The 19,520-nt window shown below is 40.4% G+C and overlaps 1 protein-coding gene across 1 annotated transcript in view; it reads right to left on the reverse strand.

The window, feature by feature from the left end:
- dnajc3a (DnaJ (Hsp40) homolog, subfamily C, member 3a) overlaps positions 1-17,528 on the reverse strand; it is a 24,612-nt gene extending 7,084 nt beyond the window's left edge. The window contains exons 1-6 of the mRNA XM_061971452.2: positions 17,282-17,528; positions 16,882-16,992; positions 15,750-15,874; positions 6,438-6,512; positions 165-317; positions 1-80 (exon numbers count right to left, since the gene is read on the reverse strand). The exon at positions 1-80 is cut by the window's left edge and continues 102 nt beyond it. Of these exons, the coding sequence (XP_061827436.1) occupies positions 1-80; positions 165-317; positions 6,438-6,512; positions 15,750-15,874; positions 16,882-16,992; positions 17,282-17,363 (626 nt within the window). The 5' untranslated portion in view covers positions 17,364-17,528. The remainder of the gene's footprint in view (positions 81-164; positions 318-6,437; positions 6,513-15,749; positions 15,875-16,881; positions 16,993-17,281) is intronic.
- Positions 17,529-19,520: the final 1,992 nt, after the last annotated feature.

The raw sequence follows: 19,520 nt of genomic DNA on the forward strand, positions 1-19,520 counted from the left end.
CTGATGGCCTTCCCAGTCTCGCCCACCTGAATGAAACAGTCGGCCCGCATCTCGCGAGAGGTTACGTCCCAAACGCAAGTCTGTGAAACACACACAGACAATGCCGGGGCTCAAAGAGTTTCCTGAGGCTAAGAGAATGGAAGGTTCCATGTGGGATCTCTTACCTCAATGATGGTGTCGAGCAGTGATGCAGCTCCTATGTAGTCCTTGCTGTTGTAGCTGCTCTTGGCCTGAGCTACCAGCCGCTGCAGTTCATCTGATTTTGTCAGCTGACTCTGAGCCTCCGACGACTCCTTGTCACTGGGGTGGGCCTTCAACTAAAAATTAACAATACATAAACATCTGTTGACATCAACAGTGGAACCTTGATTTATGAACGCCTCATTGTACGAGCTTATCTATTTACAAATCACAGAATATTCTTTGGTGTACGATCATTTCATCCATTCATTGGGTCTCTGCAGAGCAGCCATTTTGTGCCCAGCAGCACAGCCAATTTGGGCAGGCTAATCAAATTTCTGTGCTCATTCAGTCAGCACAGCATGTGCTGTCATTAGCTACTGTTCTAGTATGTTAGTTTTGTGTTCTTTATGTTTTTAGCGACTTTACAACGTTTTTCGAGTTTTGCTTGCGCAATAAGAGTACAAAAAAAAGCAATGGACAAGCGATGTGTGGTATGAAACATTCAAGAAGTATCCATAGTATTGTTGACAGTTCCTCCTCTCCCTCCTTTCCGCTGCACACTAAGAAGATTAACAAGGCAAAGTGGATTACATTTTTTGTCCTAATCATTGGTTGTTAAAGTTTAAGAGTTTTGTCATTTCTAACGGTGACAGTGTTGCTTTGTTATCAAATAGAAAGTTGATCAATCGCCCCGTTATGTTTGTTTGATATACAGTATTGTATAGCGATTTATATTGTGTACAAACTGTTACTAAAATATGGATTTTTGTCAAGACCATAACCTATTATTTATGTTTACATTGTTATAGTGAAAGGTGTTTCACAAAACAAACCCTGTTCAAAAACCAGTTTGTAAAATGAGGTGCTACTGTCCTACTGGACATACTGGGCAACTTATCTTTACACTTGTGAACGGTGCTGAAAAGGGCTTTTATTTGGTTTGGTTTATATTCATCGTTTTACATTCTATTTGCACTACAGGATCTATTCTATTAATAATATATTCCTATTAACCTATGCTTTTTAAAACCTAATAAATGTATGTCCTATTCTATTTACATTATTATGTGCATATAATTGTTCTTGTGGTATTACTGGGCTTAATCTTGGACCGTGGGTACTACATTCCGTGCCATCTCACGTGTGTTGGTATGACAAAGTTCCTTGACTTATGTTACATTATTCACTAGAAGTCAATCAGCATCCGGTAACAGTTCATTTTCAGACTTAAAAAAAGCCTGTATTAGTTTTTTTTACCTCATACTGTAACGACTCCATCTGCTTTCATCAGGACAATTACACCCTTTGGTCATCTGATACAAAAGTATGCACTCTAATTAAAAATGTATGGAAGTATTATTGTACCAAAATTATTTGTAAACACGTATCTCAATCTGTGTGTGTGAAATAATAATAATAATCCATTTCACATGTTTTTGTACTAATGTGTGTGTCTAGTTTATCAATCTGTGTGTGTGTAATGAGATCTACATGTGCTGTATTTTTGATAATAGAGGTAAATTATTGGTATTATTCATTATCAATAGCGCTATTTCTATTGGTATTTGTATTGCTCCATTTGTAGTGTAATAATGCTCATTGTCATTTCTGTATTATTATTTATTTCGCTAACTGCGTCTTTGCTATCACTTTTATCATCATATTTGTACATATCGTATTTGCTGATGTTGCTCTATTGTTGTTGTTGTTGTGTTTGCTGTTGTTTTTGTCTCTCTGTCTTATCCCCCTCTTGTCTCCACAATTCCCCCCTTTGTCTTCCTTTTTTTCCTCTTTCTATACCCTCCTGCTCCGGTCCGGCTGCACCAAATGATAATGTAAATACATTTAATAAAGTCAAATACAAATAAGGCGACAAGAGAAGTATCCCACACTTCTCTTTTGTAAAGTAAATCTGAACAGCCGATATGGGCATCTACATCAACTATATGATTTGCCTGAGAAGCTGGACAGGACCAAAAAAAAAAAAAAAACGGATCTACATGTACTTGTTTTAGGTTGTCTGTGCGTATTATGATTTGTCTGTGTGCAGAAAAAATGTGTGTGCGCGTATTGATGTATGTGAAGCAGAAAACCTCTATTGGCTGTCTTTATACACGTGACTTGCAACACGTCTGCCGTCTACGACTTGTCTGTTTGTACAGCGATTTGAACATGTAAAAAGAGTTGTCTGTAACTCCCCTTTCCCTTCCCTTATACTCACCACTAGTTGGAGCCTTGCATCCACTCAGACTCGCGTTGGCGTCGATGCTAAGCACAATGGACTTTATCACTTGCTGTAAATAAAAGTTCCTGTTTTAGTAGTAACTAAGTTGTCAGAAGTATTTTTGCGTACAAGTGATCATTAACTACTTAGTGGCCGAAATGATCGCAGTTCCTCCACCGAGGAGTTGGGCTCTACCTTAAAGATAACTGTGAGACCCACAGTCTTCCCCGTAGCCCCTAAATACCTTCCCAGGGAAGTGTCCTGGTGGCATCCTGACCAGATGCCTGAACCATCTCATCTGGCTCCCCAATGTGGATAAGCAGCAGCTTTACTCTTAATTAATCTTGAATGAAAGAACTTCTCACAGGTGCCCCTTTTCTCAAGAAGCCTTGGCCCATGACGAAGGAATTTCGGAGGAATTGCGCTCAATTCGGCTTCTATGTCATTACATGATCACTTGTTTGAATATAGAAAAAAAAATCTAAAAACTAAGTTACTACTAAAACATAAACTTTTATTTCCAGCAAGTAATGAAAAGTCCATTGTTCTTGGCTTCAACGGCAACCCATTACCTCCCTGCTTGAAACTCAGCATCAAGGGTTGAAATTGGTGGTTAAATCACCAAAAATGATTCCCGGGCGCGGCCACCACTGCTGCCCATTGCTCCCCTCCCCTCACAGGGGGTGATCAAGGGTGATGGGTCAAATGCAGAGAATAATTTCGCCACACCTAGTGTGTGTGTGTGACAATCATTGGTACTTTAACACGAGTGTGAGTGGCTGCAAGGCGCCAACTAGTGGTGAGTACAAGGAAAAGCAAGGGGAAGTTAAATTGAAAAACCTTACTCGTTCAAATGAAGTCGTAGACGGCAGAAGTGTCACAAAAGTCACGTGTAAAAATACAGCCAATAGATGGTTCCTGCTTTACACACACACATTTTTATTTTATTTGTTTTTGGGGTTTTTTACACACACGGCGATCAAAATACAGATAGACATTTTTTCTTTCTTTTTTTTTTTACACGGACAAATCATAATACAGACAAGACACCTTAAAAGACACACACGCAGATCTGATTACATACACACAGATTGATATACAGACACACGCATGAATTTGATTAAACACAGATCGAGATATACCTTTGGAAATAATATTGCTACAACAATACTTGCATAAGAAAAATTATCTGAGAAGATAACAAAATTAAATACATTTTGGCTTTGGAGTCGCACTGGATGTCCGATTGCTGTCGCCTTGGATTCAAGCGCTTAGAGGCGTATTGCATGGATTTTACTGACGTCACGTCCCTCCCATTAAATATGCGTGGTGGATAAGGTAGTGGTGTTCTCAATGGATACGAAGCGGCATTTAGCCTTTCTCAAAGAAAAAATGCCCGATACGTGTGTTGTTTTCGGCTGTACAAATCGTTCAAATCGCGTAAAGGATAAACGTTTCTTCAGAGTTCCTCGAGAGGTTATCAAAAAGGGCGGAAGAGTGCAAGATTTTATTATACGGGAGAGTCTTGAATCCAATTTCTTTGACCCAGCCACACACAAAGAAGTTGTAAACCTCCATGCTTTTCCAAGTTTTCATCCATTTTGGGTCATTTTCTTTGACCCAGCCACACACAAAGAAGTTGTAAACCTCCATGCTTTTCCAAGTTTTCATCTGTTTTGTCGTGTAGACTGATGTCTGAAGCACAATAGTTTGCTATGTCTGAAAACGCAACCTGCGTATAATCCTTGATATCACTTGTCTATCAAAATCTTTTTTTGGTAAGTATAGGTCCATTTCATTTCATAGTTTCTTTTGTACTCCGATAGTTTGCGCGGTGCTTGGTGAACAACAGCCATTTAAGCTTTGTTGACCACCACCGGTTTTCACGTCTAGGAAGAATTCACATGACAAAACACAAGCAATTCTTCCGAGCAAACGTCAATTGAAAGCAAAGTGAAAACGCAGCATACTTGCACTGTTCTTGACTGTGGAAACTCTTCCAATGGGGTTTTTAGTAAACATTATTTCAAAGTTGGTGAAATAGTCCATCATAAAAGGGGTCAAAACACAGAAAAAAGTTGCTGCTGTCTTTAAATCTGTCTCTTTCGTGGAGCGAAACTGAGTCGACAACACAAGTAATCACTGTCATTGTTTGTATAAACGCATTCATGTATTTGCTGTTCTTCTTCTCGTTATATTGTATCTTAAATCGCTAAATAAGGTAGCAACTAAAAATTGCTAGACAAAAAGGAAGCAACTTTAAAATTTAAAAAAAATGTAACTATTAAAACAACTGCAGACGCTGAATAATAGATGACAGCTATTATATATTAACGTACAGTATATACATATATACTTTATAAGCAAATTGCTAGATAGCGCTGATAAACGATCGCCAGGCATTTGTCAACATCTATCAAATATGTTAGTTACATGTGCACAATTAAGTCTACCATTGTCTTTCAGGGCTTAAAAAGGGAACTGCACTTTGCCTATTATTCATTTTTATTATGAAAAACATGACGGGTGGATTTTTTTTCTTTAATGCATTCTAAATATTAAATACATTCGGTCAAAAGTCCACTTAGAATGGAGCCTATCAGAGCCACTCTACTCTGCATATAAAAAGCCCTTAAAAAAACCAAACACCTCCTTTAAGGTTTTATTTACAAACTGTAAGATATATGTAATGTAGTAACAAGCACATTTAAAATAACATTTCATATTTATGTATTTTGATCATGTTAAGCATACGTGGCGCATTAATTTCAAAAACACATCACAACGTTTGCTTTTTTAGCAACATCACTGAATATTGCTCACTGCAGACTTTATCAGAGACAACAAACATAATAAAACATAATTTATTGTCTGCTGTCAATAGGATGCCGACTGGTAGGATCTTCATATATTCATTCCCATTTAGATAAAGAATAACTCATAATCCTCGTGAAGAAAAGGGAGGTGGTACCAAGTGTCTTTTTGTGTCGTTCGCAATTTCCGAATCTAAATTGGCTGTCAAAGTGTACCAACCAGTCGGAATACATCCTTAGCCTTCTTCTATCCAGGTGAGAGGCATGAATTATAATTTACAATAAACTTCCAGGGAGCAGTGAAACAGCTGACCACTCGATGATGTAAACAATACATTTAAGCTTGTGATCACAGCGCCGCTATACATAGTTTGTCTGTGTTAGCGGTATCACGAATACTTGGTTAATATTCAAGTCACAAAATGTAAGTGGAGTCTTGTTGGTGCTTTTTAGATGTTTTTTTGTTGGATTTTATGGGCGGAATAGAGGACCTCCCATTGGCTTCGCTGTAAGCAGACTTTTGTTTACAAGTTAGAATGCATTAAAAAAAAATCCATCCGTCATGCCTTTCATAATGATTGTGAACGATAGGCAAAATAGGCAAATAAAGTGCAGTTCGCCTTTGTTTACTTTGTGTAGTAGTGTCCAAATGTTTAAAATAAAGAAATGATGTGTCGCCATACTTTTGTACTTTTACTCCTTGCAAGTGTACAAGGAAGTGTGATCAACCAGATAGCTTGAAAAGTCCACTTTGGTCATGTTGCATCTTTTAAATCTTATAAAAAGTCTTTCTTCTGAAATGTGTATGGATCCACTTCATCATATTCAGCTATGTTTGATGATACCTGGCTTGTATATTCGCTACTAAACCTTTATAATACTGGGAAATCTGTGCAGAATTGTCAGTAAAATGCATCATAACTATTGTTCTTATTGATACCAAAAGTGCCTTGTCTAGGTCAATAGTTGCAATGCAGCAATACAGGTTATTCCTGTTATTTAAGGGGCCGTACTCACTTGTCGTCTTCATTACCTTGTTTGTTTAGAAAATCCTTACCCTCAAGAAAAACGGACATTTTCGATAATAAGTTTTTCATTCAACAGCCTGAAGAATTGTTCTTACTCTTCACCAATCCAGCTGTAGCGTATCACTGACATCTCTAGGTGAAATCTACATCATCATCATCATCATAAGAGACCATGTTGTTATTACTCACCACATTCTGGAAGTCACTGGCTGCTTCATCCAGCTTCCCTTGCTTCAGTAGGAGGTTTCCTCTCTGAAGGCGTGCCTGGTAAAAGATGGAACAGGATATATGCAAGGGTTATCATTATCAACACAAACAAATAATGGGATTATTATGTATTACTATTTATTGCCCCTGTGCTCAAATGTAATGAAAAGAGGGTGACCCATGATCATGCATGAAGTCACGCAAAAACATCAGCAAACCTTGCGAGACATATAGGATTAACTGCCACAAGTGTGCTTTATAAAATGTGGCTTTACCTTTTGCACAGTTGCCACGGACATTGCACATTATCTTTCCTATCAATAACACAGCTTTGAGGTGAGCAGATGCGCAATGCTAACATGGAAAGTTGACATCCCGTTTTAATTCTGTACTACTTCGTAGTGTGCTGGGGGGGCAGTACATCTAAGAAGGACAGCTCCAGACTGGAGAAACTGATCAGGCGGGCCGGTTCTACGATCGGAATAAAACTGGGCTCACTGGTGACGGTGGCAGAGAAGAGGACTGTGGAAAAACTAGTGAGCATCCTGGATGATGCCAGTCACCCTCTGCATACTGTATCAGTAGCCAGAGGAGCCTGTTCAGTGCTAGACTGCTTCATCCCAAGTGCAGGACTAATAGCCAAAAAAACGACTTTGTCCCACACGCCATTAGACTGTACAACTCCTCTCTGGGGGTAAGGGGGTACTAGGATGACAGGGGATGCAAAACAATAACAGTGCAATAGTTTTTTCATAACATGGTCACTACTGCCTAGTTTCTCTTGTTATATTCTTATTTTACCGTTATATTTTTATCCTCATTGTTGCTTTTTATTTTTATTCTATGGTAGTATTTTTCTATTTTGTTTCCATTTATACCCCCATTATTTACTTTTTACTTTTTAAATTCGATCTCAGTTTTGTACACTGCTGCTGGAATTTTAATTTTCCTGAGGGAACTCTCCTGAAGGAATCAATAAAGTACTATCTGTCTATCTATCTATGTATCTATCTAATATCGCAGCTGTGACTCAAGTTGACTACGTTTTTGCAAAACAGCTTACGCCAGTGGTTTCAGCACATGAAAGGTCAGTTATGACTGGAAAAAATTGTTAAAATCAAGTTGTGAACTCAAACGTGTACAGCTGATCAAATAAGTGTTATCTATTTGACTAGTCAACTTATCAAAAAAATAATCGCTGACTAGTCCACTATTAAAATAATCGTTAGTTGTAGCCATACTCCTGAGTTAAAGGTTTTGCTGCATTTAACAGAGATGTGACATTCATGAGCTAAGTATCGTTCTATTTGTGTGCTTTTAAATTGTTCTGCAGCTTTCTTTATTACTTTCTCAACATATTTAGTAGTACTATTTAACTTGCAAATCACCCGATCTCTGTCTCTCCACCCCTCCCGCAGCTAGCTAGCAGCTAGCTGCTAAGCTAACGAAGCTAGCGCGGAGAAAGGCGTCGCCGGGCGCCGGTCAGAAGGAGTCTACTCCTGCACACCGTGACCAGGACTTCTCGGAAGACAGCAGGAACTTCACTCGGTGACAGAAAACACCGTGAGTATGGCTTCCTGCGCGTCTTGCACCTTACTCACGGAGAGGCTGGCTCTGCTAGAGGGCCGTGTCCGCCAGTTAGAGCAGAGTAATCTCGTAACTTTAGATGTTGCGGACACATCTGCTAGCGTTAGCTGTAGCGAGCTAACTAGCCCAGCCTGTAGCAGTCCTAAGCGGCCTACAAGCTACGGTGTACCGGTTGAGACGCATAATAGATTTAGCTCTTTAGCTAGTCCTACACCCCAGTCTACCGGGCACCACACCTTAGTCATAGGGGACTCCATCACCCGAAACATAAAGCTTAGCAAACCAGCCACAATTAAGTGCATCCCGGGGGCCCGAGCACCTGACATAGAGGCTAATCTTAGGGAGCTAACTCGCAACAGGCCTAGTAAACACGTACGACAGGCTAATCGCACCACTAGTTATGCGAATATAGTTGTACACGTTGGCTCCAATGACACTAGAATGAGACAGTCAGAGATTACAAAGAGAAACATAGCCAGGACTTGTGATCTCGCTAGAAAGATGTCCAGGCATCGAGTAATTGTCTCTGGCCCCCTGCCTGCGAGAGGCAATGATGAGAGATATAGCAGATTAGTCTCGCTTAACAAGTGGCTGGCTAGCTTCTGTAGACAACAGGGACTAACGTTTATTGATAATTGGCCCTCTTTCTGGGGCAAACCAGGCTTGCTGATGAGGGACGGCCTTCACCCTAACCAGGAAGGCGCCATCATCCTGTCTAAGAATATAGACTACTGTTTAAGTCACATTTGACTAACTACACTAGAGCAAGCCCGGTCACAGGCAATTACAGAGCCTGCTAGTCCGGGTGAGGAGTCAGTTAAGCTAGAACTAGCCAGCACCAGGCTGGATAATTCCTGTACGCATAGCAATTTTCTTAGAATAACACACAACTCACATAATGTGTTTTCTGTTGTGAATGTGTCCGGGGTAGATATGCATTCTACTGAGGTGGCAAATCATGATGCGTTCAGTCGATCGCAGCATCAAGCAAACAATCTGAAAATTCCCGTCGTATCAATTCCTAGATATGGTCGAAACTATTTAAAGTGCACTACGTATAATAAACGCAACATTATTAATATTTATACTACGGATAATTTAAACAAAAACTCGTCAAAACAGCCCAATACTTATAATATGGGCTTTTTAAACATAAGATCATTGTCTCCCAAAACGTTATTAGTTAATGAGGTCATTAGAGACAACAATCTTAACGTCATTGGTCTTAGCGAAACCTGGCTCAAACCAGACGAATTTTTTGCGCTAAATGAGGCATCTCCTCCTAACTATACGAATGCGCATATTGCCCGTCCCCTTAAAAGGGGTGGGGGGGTCGCACTAATATACAATGAAAACTTTAACCTTACCCCTAACCTAAATAATAAATACAAATCGTTTGAGGTGCTTACTATGAGGTCTGTCGCACCGCTGCCTCTCGATATGGCTGTTATCTACCGCTCCCCAGGGCCCTACTCGGACTTTATTAATGAATTCTCAGAGTTCGTTGCTGATCTAGTGACGCATGCAGACAATATAATCATAATGGGGGACTTTAATATCCATATGAATACCCCATCGGACCCTCAGTGCGTGGCGCTCCAGACTATAATTGATAGCTGTGGTCTTACACAAATAATAAATGAACCTACGCATCGCAACGGCAATACGATAGATCTAGTGCTGGTCAGGGGTGTCACCACCTCCAAAGTTATGGTACTCCCGTATACTAAAGTAATGTCCGATCATTACCTTATAAAATTCGAAGTTCTGACTCATTGTCAACAAACTAATAATAATAATAACTGCTATAGCAGCCGCAACATTAATGCCGCCACAACGATGACTCTTGCTGACCTACTGCCTTCGGTAATGGCACCATTCCCAAATTATGTCGGCTCTATTGATAACCTCACTAACAACTTTGACAATGCCCTGCGCAAAACCATTGATAGTATAGCACCGCTAAAACAAAAAAGGGCCCCTAAAAGGCGCACCCCATGGTTTACAGAGGAAACCAGAGCTCATAAATTATCATGTAGAAAGTTGGAACGCAAATGGCGCGCGACCAAGCTTGAGGTTTTCCATCAAGCATGGAGTGATAGTTTAATATCGTATAAACGCATGCTTACCTTAGCTAAAGCTAAATATTACTCAAATCTCATCCGCCTCAACAAAAACGACCCTAAATTTTTGTTTAGTACAGTAGCATCGCTAACCCAACAAGGGACTCCTCCCAATAGCTCCACCCACTCGGCAGATGACTTTATGAATTTCTTTAATAAGAAAATTGAACTCATTAGAAAGGAGATTAAAGACAACGCATCCCAGCTACAACTGGGTTCTATGAACACAGATACAACTGTATCTACGACGGATACTGCAATACAAAATAGTCTCTCTCTTTTTGATGAAATAACATTAGAGGAACTATTACAGCGTGTAAGTGGGATAAAACAAACAACATGTTTACTTGACCCACTTCCTGGGAAACTTATCAAGGAGCTTTTTGTATTATTAGGTCCATCAGTGCTAAATATTATAAACTTATCACTTTCCTCTGGCACTGTTCCCCTAGCATTCAAGAAAGCGGTTATTCATCCTCTGCTCAAAAGACCTAACCTTGATCCTGACCTCATGGTAAACTACCGACCGGTGTCCCACCTTCCCTTTATTTCGAAAATCCTCGAAAAAATTGTCGCACAGCAGCTAAATGAACACTTAGTGTCTAACAATCTCTGTGAACCTTTTCAATCCGGTTTCAGGGCAAATCACTCTACGGAGACAGCCCTCGCAAAAATGACTAATGATCTACTGCTAACGATGGATTCTGATGCGTCATCTATGTTGCTGCTTCTTGATCTTAGCGCTGCTTTCGATACCGTCGATCATAATATTTTATTAGAGCGTATCAAAACACGTATTGGTATGTCAGACTTAGCTTTGTCGTGGTTTAACTCTTATCTTACTGACAGGATGCAATGCGTCTCCCATAATAATGTGACCTCGGACTATGTTAAGGTAACGTGCGGAGTTCCTCAGGATTCGGTTCTTGGCCCTGCACTCTTTAGTATTTACATGCTGCCGCTAGGCGACATCATACGCAAATACGGTGTTAGCTTTCATTGCTATGCTGATGACACCCAACTCTACATGCCCCTAAAGCTGACCAACACGCCGGATTGTAGTCAGCTGGAGGCGTGTCTTAATGAAATTAAACAATGGATGTCCGCTAACTTCTTGCAACTCAACGCCAAGAAAACGGAAATGCTGATTATCGGTCCTGCTAAACACCGACATTTATTTAATAATACCACCTTAACATTTGACAACCAAACAATTACACAAGGCGAATCAGTAAAGAATCTGGGTATTATCTTCGACCCAACTCTCTCGTTTGAATCACACATTAAGAGTGTTACTAAAACGGCCTTCTTTCATCTCCGTAATATCGCTAAAATTCGTTCTATTTTATCCACTAGCGACGCTGAGATCATTATTCATGCGTTCGTTACGTCTCGTCTCGACTACTGTAACGTATTATTTTCGGGTCTCCCTATGTCTAGCATTAAAAAATTACAGTTGGTACAAAATGCGGCTGCTAGACTTTTGACAAGAACAAGAAAGTTTGATCATATTACGCCTATACTGGCTCACCTGCACTGGCTTCCTGTGCACTTAAGATGTGACTTTAAGGTTTTACTACTTACGTATAAAATACTACACGGTCTAGCTCCGTCCTATCTTGTCGATTGCATTGTACCATATGTCCCGGCAAGAAATCTGCGTTCAAAGAACTCCGGCTTATTAGTGATTCCCAGAGCCCAAAAAAAGTGTGCGGGCTATAGAGCGTTTTCTATTCGGGCTCCAGTACTATGGAATGCCCTCCCGGTAACAATTAGAGATGCTACCTCAGTAGAAGCATTTAAGTCCCATCTTAAAACTCATTTGTATACTCTAGCCTTTAAATAGCCCCCCTGTTAGACCAGTTGATCTGCCGTTTCTTTTCTTTTCTCCTCTGCTCCCCTTTTCCTTGAGGGGGGGGGGCACAGGTCCGGTGGCCATGGATGAAGTGCTGGCTGTCCAGAGTCGGGACCCGGGGTGGACCGCTCGCCTGTGCATCGGCTGGGAACATCTCTGCGCTGCTGACCCGTCTCCGCTCGGGATGGTGTCCTGCTGGCCCCACTATGGACTGGACTCTTACTATTATGTTGGATCCACTATGGACTGGACTCTCACAATATTATGTCAGACCCACTCGACATCCATTGCTTTCGGTCTCCCCTAGAGGGGGGGGGGTTACCCACATATGCGGTCCTCTCCAAGGTTTCTCATAGTCATTCACATCGACGTCCCACTGGGGTGAGTTTTTCCTTGCCCGTATGTGGGCTTTGTACCGAGGATGTCGTTGTGGCTTGTGCAGCCCTTTGAGACACTTGTGATTTAGGGCTATATAAATAAAGATTGATTGATTGATTAACGAGTAGAGTCTTATGAAAAGAGTCTGAGGTGAACAACGAAAACCGATTCATAACAGCTTTTTTGATTTGGAGCTGTTTTAAAATGCTAATCGCCCACGCTGCCTTTATATGTCCGCCATCTGGCTGGACTGGATTCACAATGACTGAAACAAAACAAACATAAAATGCCCAAGAGTCAAAGGAAACATAGTGTCATTTGGATGCAATTTTCTGGTTCATTGTTTTGTTATGGATTTATTAAGTAACCTAATTTTGTGAATTATCCATTTGCCTTTATATATTGCAAAACGTTTTCATTATACTGTATTTGTTATATAGGGATGTCCCGAACAGGATTTTATGCTGTCGATTCCAATCATCCATGAGTGAGATTAGCCAATACCAAATACCAATCACACGTATTAACCATAAATGTTTCGATTTATCTATGGTAATATTGACAGTTTATCAATATAAACACAATAAACTGGTTCCTTATTCTCTTCCTCTGTGTGTAATATGTTCAGCCTTGTCCTCCAGTGTACTTAAAATACAAATAAAAACTGTTTATTTGCCATAATGGAGGTGATTATTGTTAGCTTAGGAGTGGCTCCACACTGTTTGGAGATACATAATTAGCTGCCAGCTGTTTGTCAGGGGACTAAAAATAAATACAGTGTCAGCCAGAGGGGATGGACGTTTGTCATCGGCAATAAAATAGATTAATCTGCAACGGCAGCCACATACAACGGCAATGACTTCCTTTTGCACAAAACTGAGCAATACCGATCGATGGCAGATCGATCGGTACATCCATACTATTTTTTTTTTCTTAAACATGAGTATTCTAGATGTATTATTTGTAGGCTACATTTTTTCTGTATCGTTAAAATGTTCTTGTGTAGAAAATGTTATAGTAAAGTTGATTTGCAGTTTCTATAGTTTTTATTGTGCCAAACGTTTCTTAGCCGAGAGAAAGTTATCTCTCTTTCAAAGGGTTAAGTTACCACTAGGGCTGGGCGATATGGACGAAAAAGTATATCTTGATATATTTTTACTTAAACTCGATATTCGATATATATCTCGATACATTTTCCGGGGAAAGTATACATGTGAAAATACTCATTTTTGAGTGAGATTCACTGAAATTGAAGTGAATGACAACTGCACTGTAAACAGCCAGTGGCACTTTATACTCAAGATGGGTATTAACAGCACAGAAAAGAAACTGTTTAAGTAGTGCAGAATTACACAACATAAATAAAATAGAAAAATATTCTTTCTACGTAAAATAAATAACATATCTGTGCAAATACATCTTTGGCAGCATTTCTCGTGCGAAATATATACTTAGCAACTCGAGAAGTTTTGACTTGGGCTTACATGGTAAACAACTCAAATTTATGTTTTATCTAGACGCATACTGTGCCTTTGTCCTGATGTGGCCAAGTAGACGCATTGTGGGTTTCCTGGACGTCGTCTACATCGCTAAAAGAAACATGTAAAGAAGAGAATCCCTCTGCCATCTTCCACTAGTTTTTTATGAGAGGGAGTGAGGAGCGGTGGAGAACAAGGAACACAACAAATAAGCGGCGTTTGGTCATTTTAATGTGAAATAAATTATATCGATATTACGATATTTTCCTAATTCAGATCTTGTTTAAAAATATATATCGATATATCCTACAAACTCGATATCGCCCAGCCAAAGGCAGATGGAATGTTTATATGTTTAATATAGAATATTTCCTACAAATAAGAGTATAACTTGGTGAAAAATTAAACTGCTGTAATCCAAAGCGTATCTTATAAGTGCTGCTTGTTAGGGCTGGGCGATATCGATATATAGCGGGTTTGTCTCTGTGCGATATAGAAAATGACTATTTCCTGAGTTTTCAAGTATACGTTTTCACACAGTTGCTTTTAGCTGCGGCATTACACTACAGGCTTTTCTCACTCTCGTGTCTCTCCTTCTCAGAGACATAAAACAAGCGCACCTTCTTACATACGTCACATACTGTCGCGCGTGCAACGTCATACGCCCTCGCAGAGCAGAAAGGTAGCGGCATGGGTAACGTTAGCGGTGGCAGGTGGTGCAAACGGAGCGGTGCGAGTGGTAATACGAGAGAAAGAAAGATGTGAATCTGGTAACAAATGGAGGAAGAAAAATGAATTCCCAAGAAAAACAGCACGGGGTCCATTGTCTGGCGGTGGTTTGGCTTCAAGCGGGAAGATGTTGAACAGACAACTGTAATATGTCAAGCATGCAGCAAAAGCGTTGCTACAAAAAGTAGCAGCACTACTAATTTGTAGCATCATTTGAATAGTCACCCGCTAGAGAATAAGGAGTGCTTGAAACTCCGCATGTCAACATTTACGGCCGCTGCCACACCCAACAAAATGCCGAAGCAACCAGCACTGACCCTGGCGTCTTCCAATGCCAGATCAACACCGTATGAAAATAGTCAAAAACAGAAGGAGATAACATCCGCAGTAACCTACCACATAGCGAAGGACATACACAATTTGATTTCCTATTATACAGCTAATTTTTTATTTTAAAGTTTTTGAAATATCTTGTGTGACATCATGCACAAAAGTGCACTTTATTTGTTTTAAAATATTATCGTGGCAATCTGTACAAAAAGTGCACTTTAATTTAGTGTTGTTTTGATATGTCATCTTAGTGACATCATGCACAAAAGTTTACTAATAGCTTGTTTTAAAATGTCTCTGACAATCTTGCACTTTCTGTTTTGAAATGACATGACATGAATGTTTGTGCCACTGCTTAATAACTGTTTAATAAATACAGTTTTGGTTAATTGACTTAGTTGTAATTTCTCTCCCTGCATGAAAGTTTAAAATGAGCATATATTAATGCAGTATTAACAAGAATGTTTTAATGTAGACACACAGAATCATCATACTGGTGTGATTATATGCATCAAGATTCAAGGCTAGGAGGACGACCTAGAGAGAGAAGGCTAAGGCAAAATATTGAGATATATAATCGTGTATCGTTGGCATGGCCTAAAAATATTGAGATATTAATAAAAGGCCATATCGCCCAGCCCTACTGCTAGTGATTTACTTGATAAAAATTAACAACATCTGACAAAATTCTAAATAACAAAAATACAGCTCTTTAAAAGGAACGACTCCCTTCTGAGAGCCAAACATCCCATCTCTGGTATTTAATTTGTTACGAATGCAGGGCAGTTAACGTGTAAAAAAAAAAACAACTCACAGATGTGAAATCCGGTTTGAGTTCTATGACTCTGCTCAAGTCTGGTAGAGCGGATTTGGACTTCCCCATGGCTAAATAGACCGTGGCTCTCCTGTAGTAGGCCAGGTAGTTCTTGGGATCGCCATCTGATGAGAAACAAGACAACAGTTCAATCCCGGGGCTCGGGATTTTTCCGCGTGGAGTTTGCATGTTCTCCCCGTGACTGTGTGGGTTCCCTCCAAAAACATGCACCTGGGGATAGGTTGATTGGCGACACAAAAATTGTCCCAAGTGTGTGAATGTGAGTGTGAATGTTGTTTGTCTATCTGTGTTGGCCCTGCGATGAGGTGGCGACTTGTCCAGGGTGTAACCCGCCTTCCGCCCGAATGCAGCTGAGATAGGCTACAGCAGCACCCCCACATACTTGTCAACCATGAGACCTCCGAATTCGGGAGATGGGGGGGGTGTATATATTTTCAAGTATTTCTTTTATATATATACATATAAATAATCCGTTCATGAATGAGTATATCCGTTTGGCCACCGTGTTCAATGGAGAAGTCTGATCTACTAAATGTGCAGGCAGCATACCCCTTCCCCTTCGAGCTGTCCTGGATGAACTGAAATTATTTTTTCCAATCATTTTGGAACTTGCAAGTGTACATCTTCTTCTTACTCGTCGTCGCCATGTCTTTTCTTCGCTCTTCTGCTTCGTCTCTGTTATGTTTTTGGACATTACTACTTGCCGTAGTTTTGAAGCAATGCATGATGGGGAATCCGGATGTTGTGTGTCAGTGTATTAACGTGCCGGCTGGAATAAACACACGCTGAGAAATAGCTCCGTGCCTGCCTACTTTATGGGTTATAGATAAACCTACGGATAACGGAGACATATATAATAGTCTCCTTTTCAAGTGAGAGAGGACGCTAAAGGCAGTGTCTTTAAGGCACGCCCCCAAAATTGTTGTCCGGGTGGAAATCGGGAGAAATTCGGGAGAGTGGTTGCCCCGAGAGATTTTCGGGAAGGGCACTGAAATTCGGGAGTTTCCCGGGAAAATCGGGAGGGTTGGCAAGTATGCCACCCCGCGCCACCCCGAATGGGACAAGCGGTAGAAAATGGATGGCTAGTGTGGATGCCACCACAATGACTTACCCACAGCAGCGTGGAAATGAGAGAGAGCATCAGCTAGCTGTCCAGCTGCAAGCAGCTTCTTGCCCATCTCCATGTGGTTGTCCACACCAGCCTCCCTGCCACAGTGGACTCCTGACAAAAAAAGCAGCACACAACACATTTTAATGTACTTCTCACTAAAAAGATAGACAACTTCCATTTGATGTTGTTAGCATGCTACAAACTCACGAGCTAGCTAGCTAGCATGCTAACGTGTCGACTTGACCTGCTACACTGACGTTAGCACTATTATCGATTTAGCTAACTTTAGCTACTCTACTTTCACTCACAGAAACATTCATTTTGTTGACGTAACAACAAGCGGCCATATTTTAAAAGATGACATTTCAAAAAATGTCTTCAAAACAGCCTTCTGTCTTACCTTCGTATCGCATGTCAAACAAAACAAGAACATACGGCACATACGTTAATATTTTGTGAGCCACATGCTCTATGGAAACCATGGTTGAATCCCACTGAGACTGCTTTAAGAGTCGGTTTTAAGTCAAATCTCCAAAAAAGAAAAGTTATTTATCGCTCTTAAACGCGCCAGTCCCATGTAGTGACAGCCGAGGGAAAGCGGTCTGCCTTCATGGCAGTTAGCAGTCACACTCTGGCCAACCGGTCGTGGGGCGCGCTGATTGGCTGCAAGTCTTGAGGAAGCCACGCCCATTTCAGACGGTTCAACTGCGTGGAGCCACGGCAGCAAGTACAGTGTTTGGAAACACCCTTTTATATTTATTTATAATATGGAACAACATTAGAAACGTTATTTGACGAGGTGGAGGGTGGAGGACATGTCCCTTTCATGTATTTTTTTAAAGGCAGTGTTGGCCTCTGTTGTTTTGTTATCGTTACGTTCCCATCTACAGCGCTAAGCAGTCTGGGTAATGTAGTATTTAAAAATGTAGCAACACACCAGCATCCTCACTTTCTGGTTTACATGTATTTGTATATTTATTGAACATGAAAAGGGGTCGGATTAAATAAACTCTGCTTATTCTACCCTCCTTCTAAACCGCACTAAAACAACACCTCCAGGCAACTTCAACCATACTTGCCAACCTTGAGACCTCCGATTTCGGGAAGTGTCAGGGGGCGTGGTTGGGGGCGTGGTTAAGAGGGTAGGAGTATATTTACAGCTAGAATTCACCAAGTCAAGTATTTCATATATATATATATATATATATATATATATATATATATATATAAGATATACTTGACTTTCAGTGAATTCTAGCTATATATATATATTTTATTATATCCATCCATCCATCCATCCAACCATTTTCTACCGCTTATTCCCTTCGGGGTCACGGGGGGGCTGGAGCCTATCTCAGTTATATATATATATATATATATATATATATATATATATATATATATATATATATAAAAAGAGAAATACTTGAATTTCAGTGTTCATTTATTTACACATATACACACACATAACACTCATCTACTCATTGTTGAGTTAAGGGTTGAATTGTCGATCCTTGTTCTATTCTCTGTCACTATTTGTCTAACCATGCTGAACACCCTCTCTGATGATGCATTCTGCTTCGTCTCCTTGTTGTGTGCGCAGTTGTGCACTGCACTCTCTGAAAGCTGTAGATGTTATTGTCACATATGCATGTACAGTAGATGGCAGTATTGTCCTGTTTAAGAATGTCTCAACATTGCTGTTTACGGCAGACGAACTGCTTTACGGTAGACGAAAACGTGACTGCTGTTGTTGTGTGTTGTTACCGCGCTGGGAGGACGTTAATGAAACTGCCTAACAATAAACCCACATAAATAACCAAGAACTTGCCCTCCATCATTCTACAGTTATTACGTGATTGGGCTGGCACGTTGTTATATTGTGGGAAAGCGGACGTGAAAACAGGCTGTCGACACGTCACTCAGGTCCGCCTGAATTTCGGGAGATTTTCGGAAGAAAATTTGTCCCGGGAGGTTTTCGGGAGAGGCGCTGAATTTCGGGAGTCTCCAGGAAAATCCGGGAGGGTTGGCAAGTATGACTTCAACCCTTGACTAACACCCTCCCCCTCCACATCCCACCTCCGCGGATTGTAAATAACCAAATGTAAATAATCAAATGTATTTCTAATGTATATACTTGTTCTTATGCTATCTGAACTCACTATGTTCTCTGCTCGCTGTACATATCCTACCAAGTCAGACCGACACTGTTTCAATGCCCATTTCTCTGATGATGCAATCGTTGATGACGAAGTGCTGTTATCAACCAAACCCTCCTCAACCCACCCCCCGGATTGTAAATAATGTAAATAATTCAATGTATATACTCTGATGATTAACTTGTGTGATGACTGTTTTATGATGATAGTATATATTTGTACCATGAATTGATTACGTGGACCCCGACTTAAACAAGTTGAAAAACTTATTCGGGTGTTACCATTTAGTGGTGAATTGTACGGAATATGTACTAAACTGTGCAATCTACTAATAAAAGTTTCGATCAACAATCAATTCCTACTCATTTTCGGACGGGCTGTAATGAAACAATTGGAAATATGAGATGCTTTGTAATAACTGAACTGAACTGAACTTATTAATGGCCAGTCAGGCACTGTGACCAAGCGGAAAAGCGTCGC

The sequence above is a fragment of the Nerophis lumbriciformis genome, linkage group LG13 (genome assembly GCF_033978685.3).
Source record: "Nerophis lumbriciformis linkage group LG13, RoL_Nlum_v2.1, whole genome shotgun sequence".
Lineage (NCBI taxonomy): Eukaryota > Metazoa > Chordata > Actinopteri > Syngnathiformes > Syngnathidae > Nerophis > Nerophis lumbriciformis.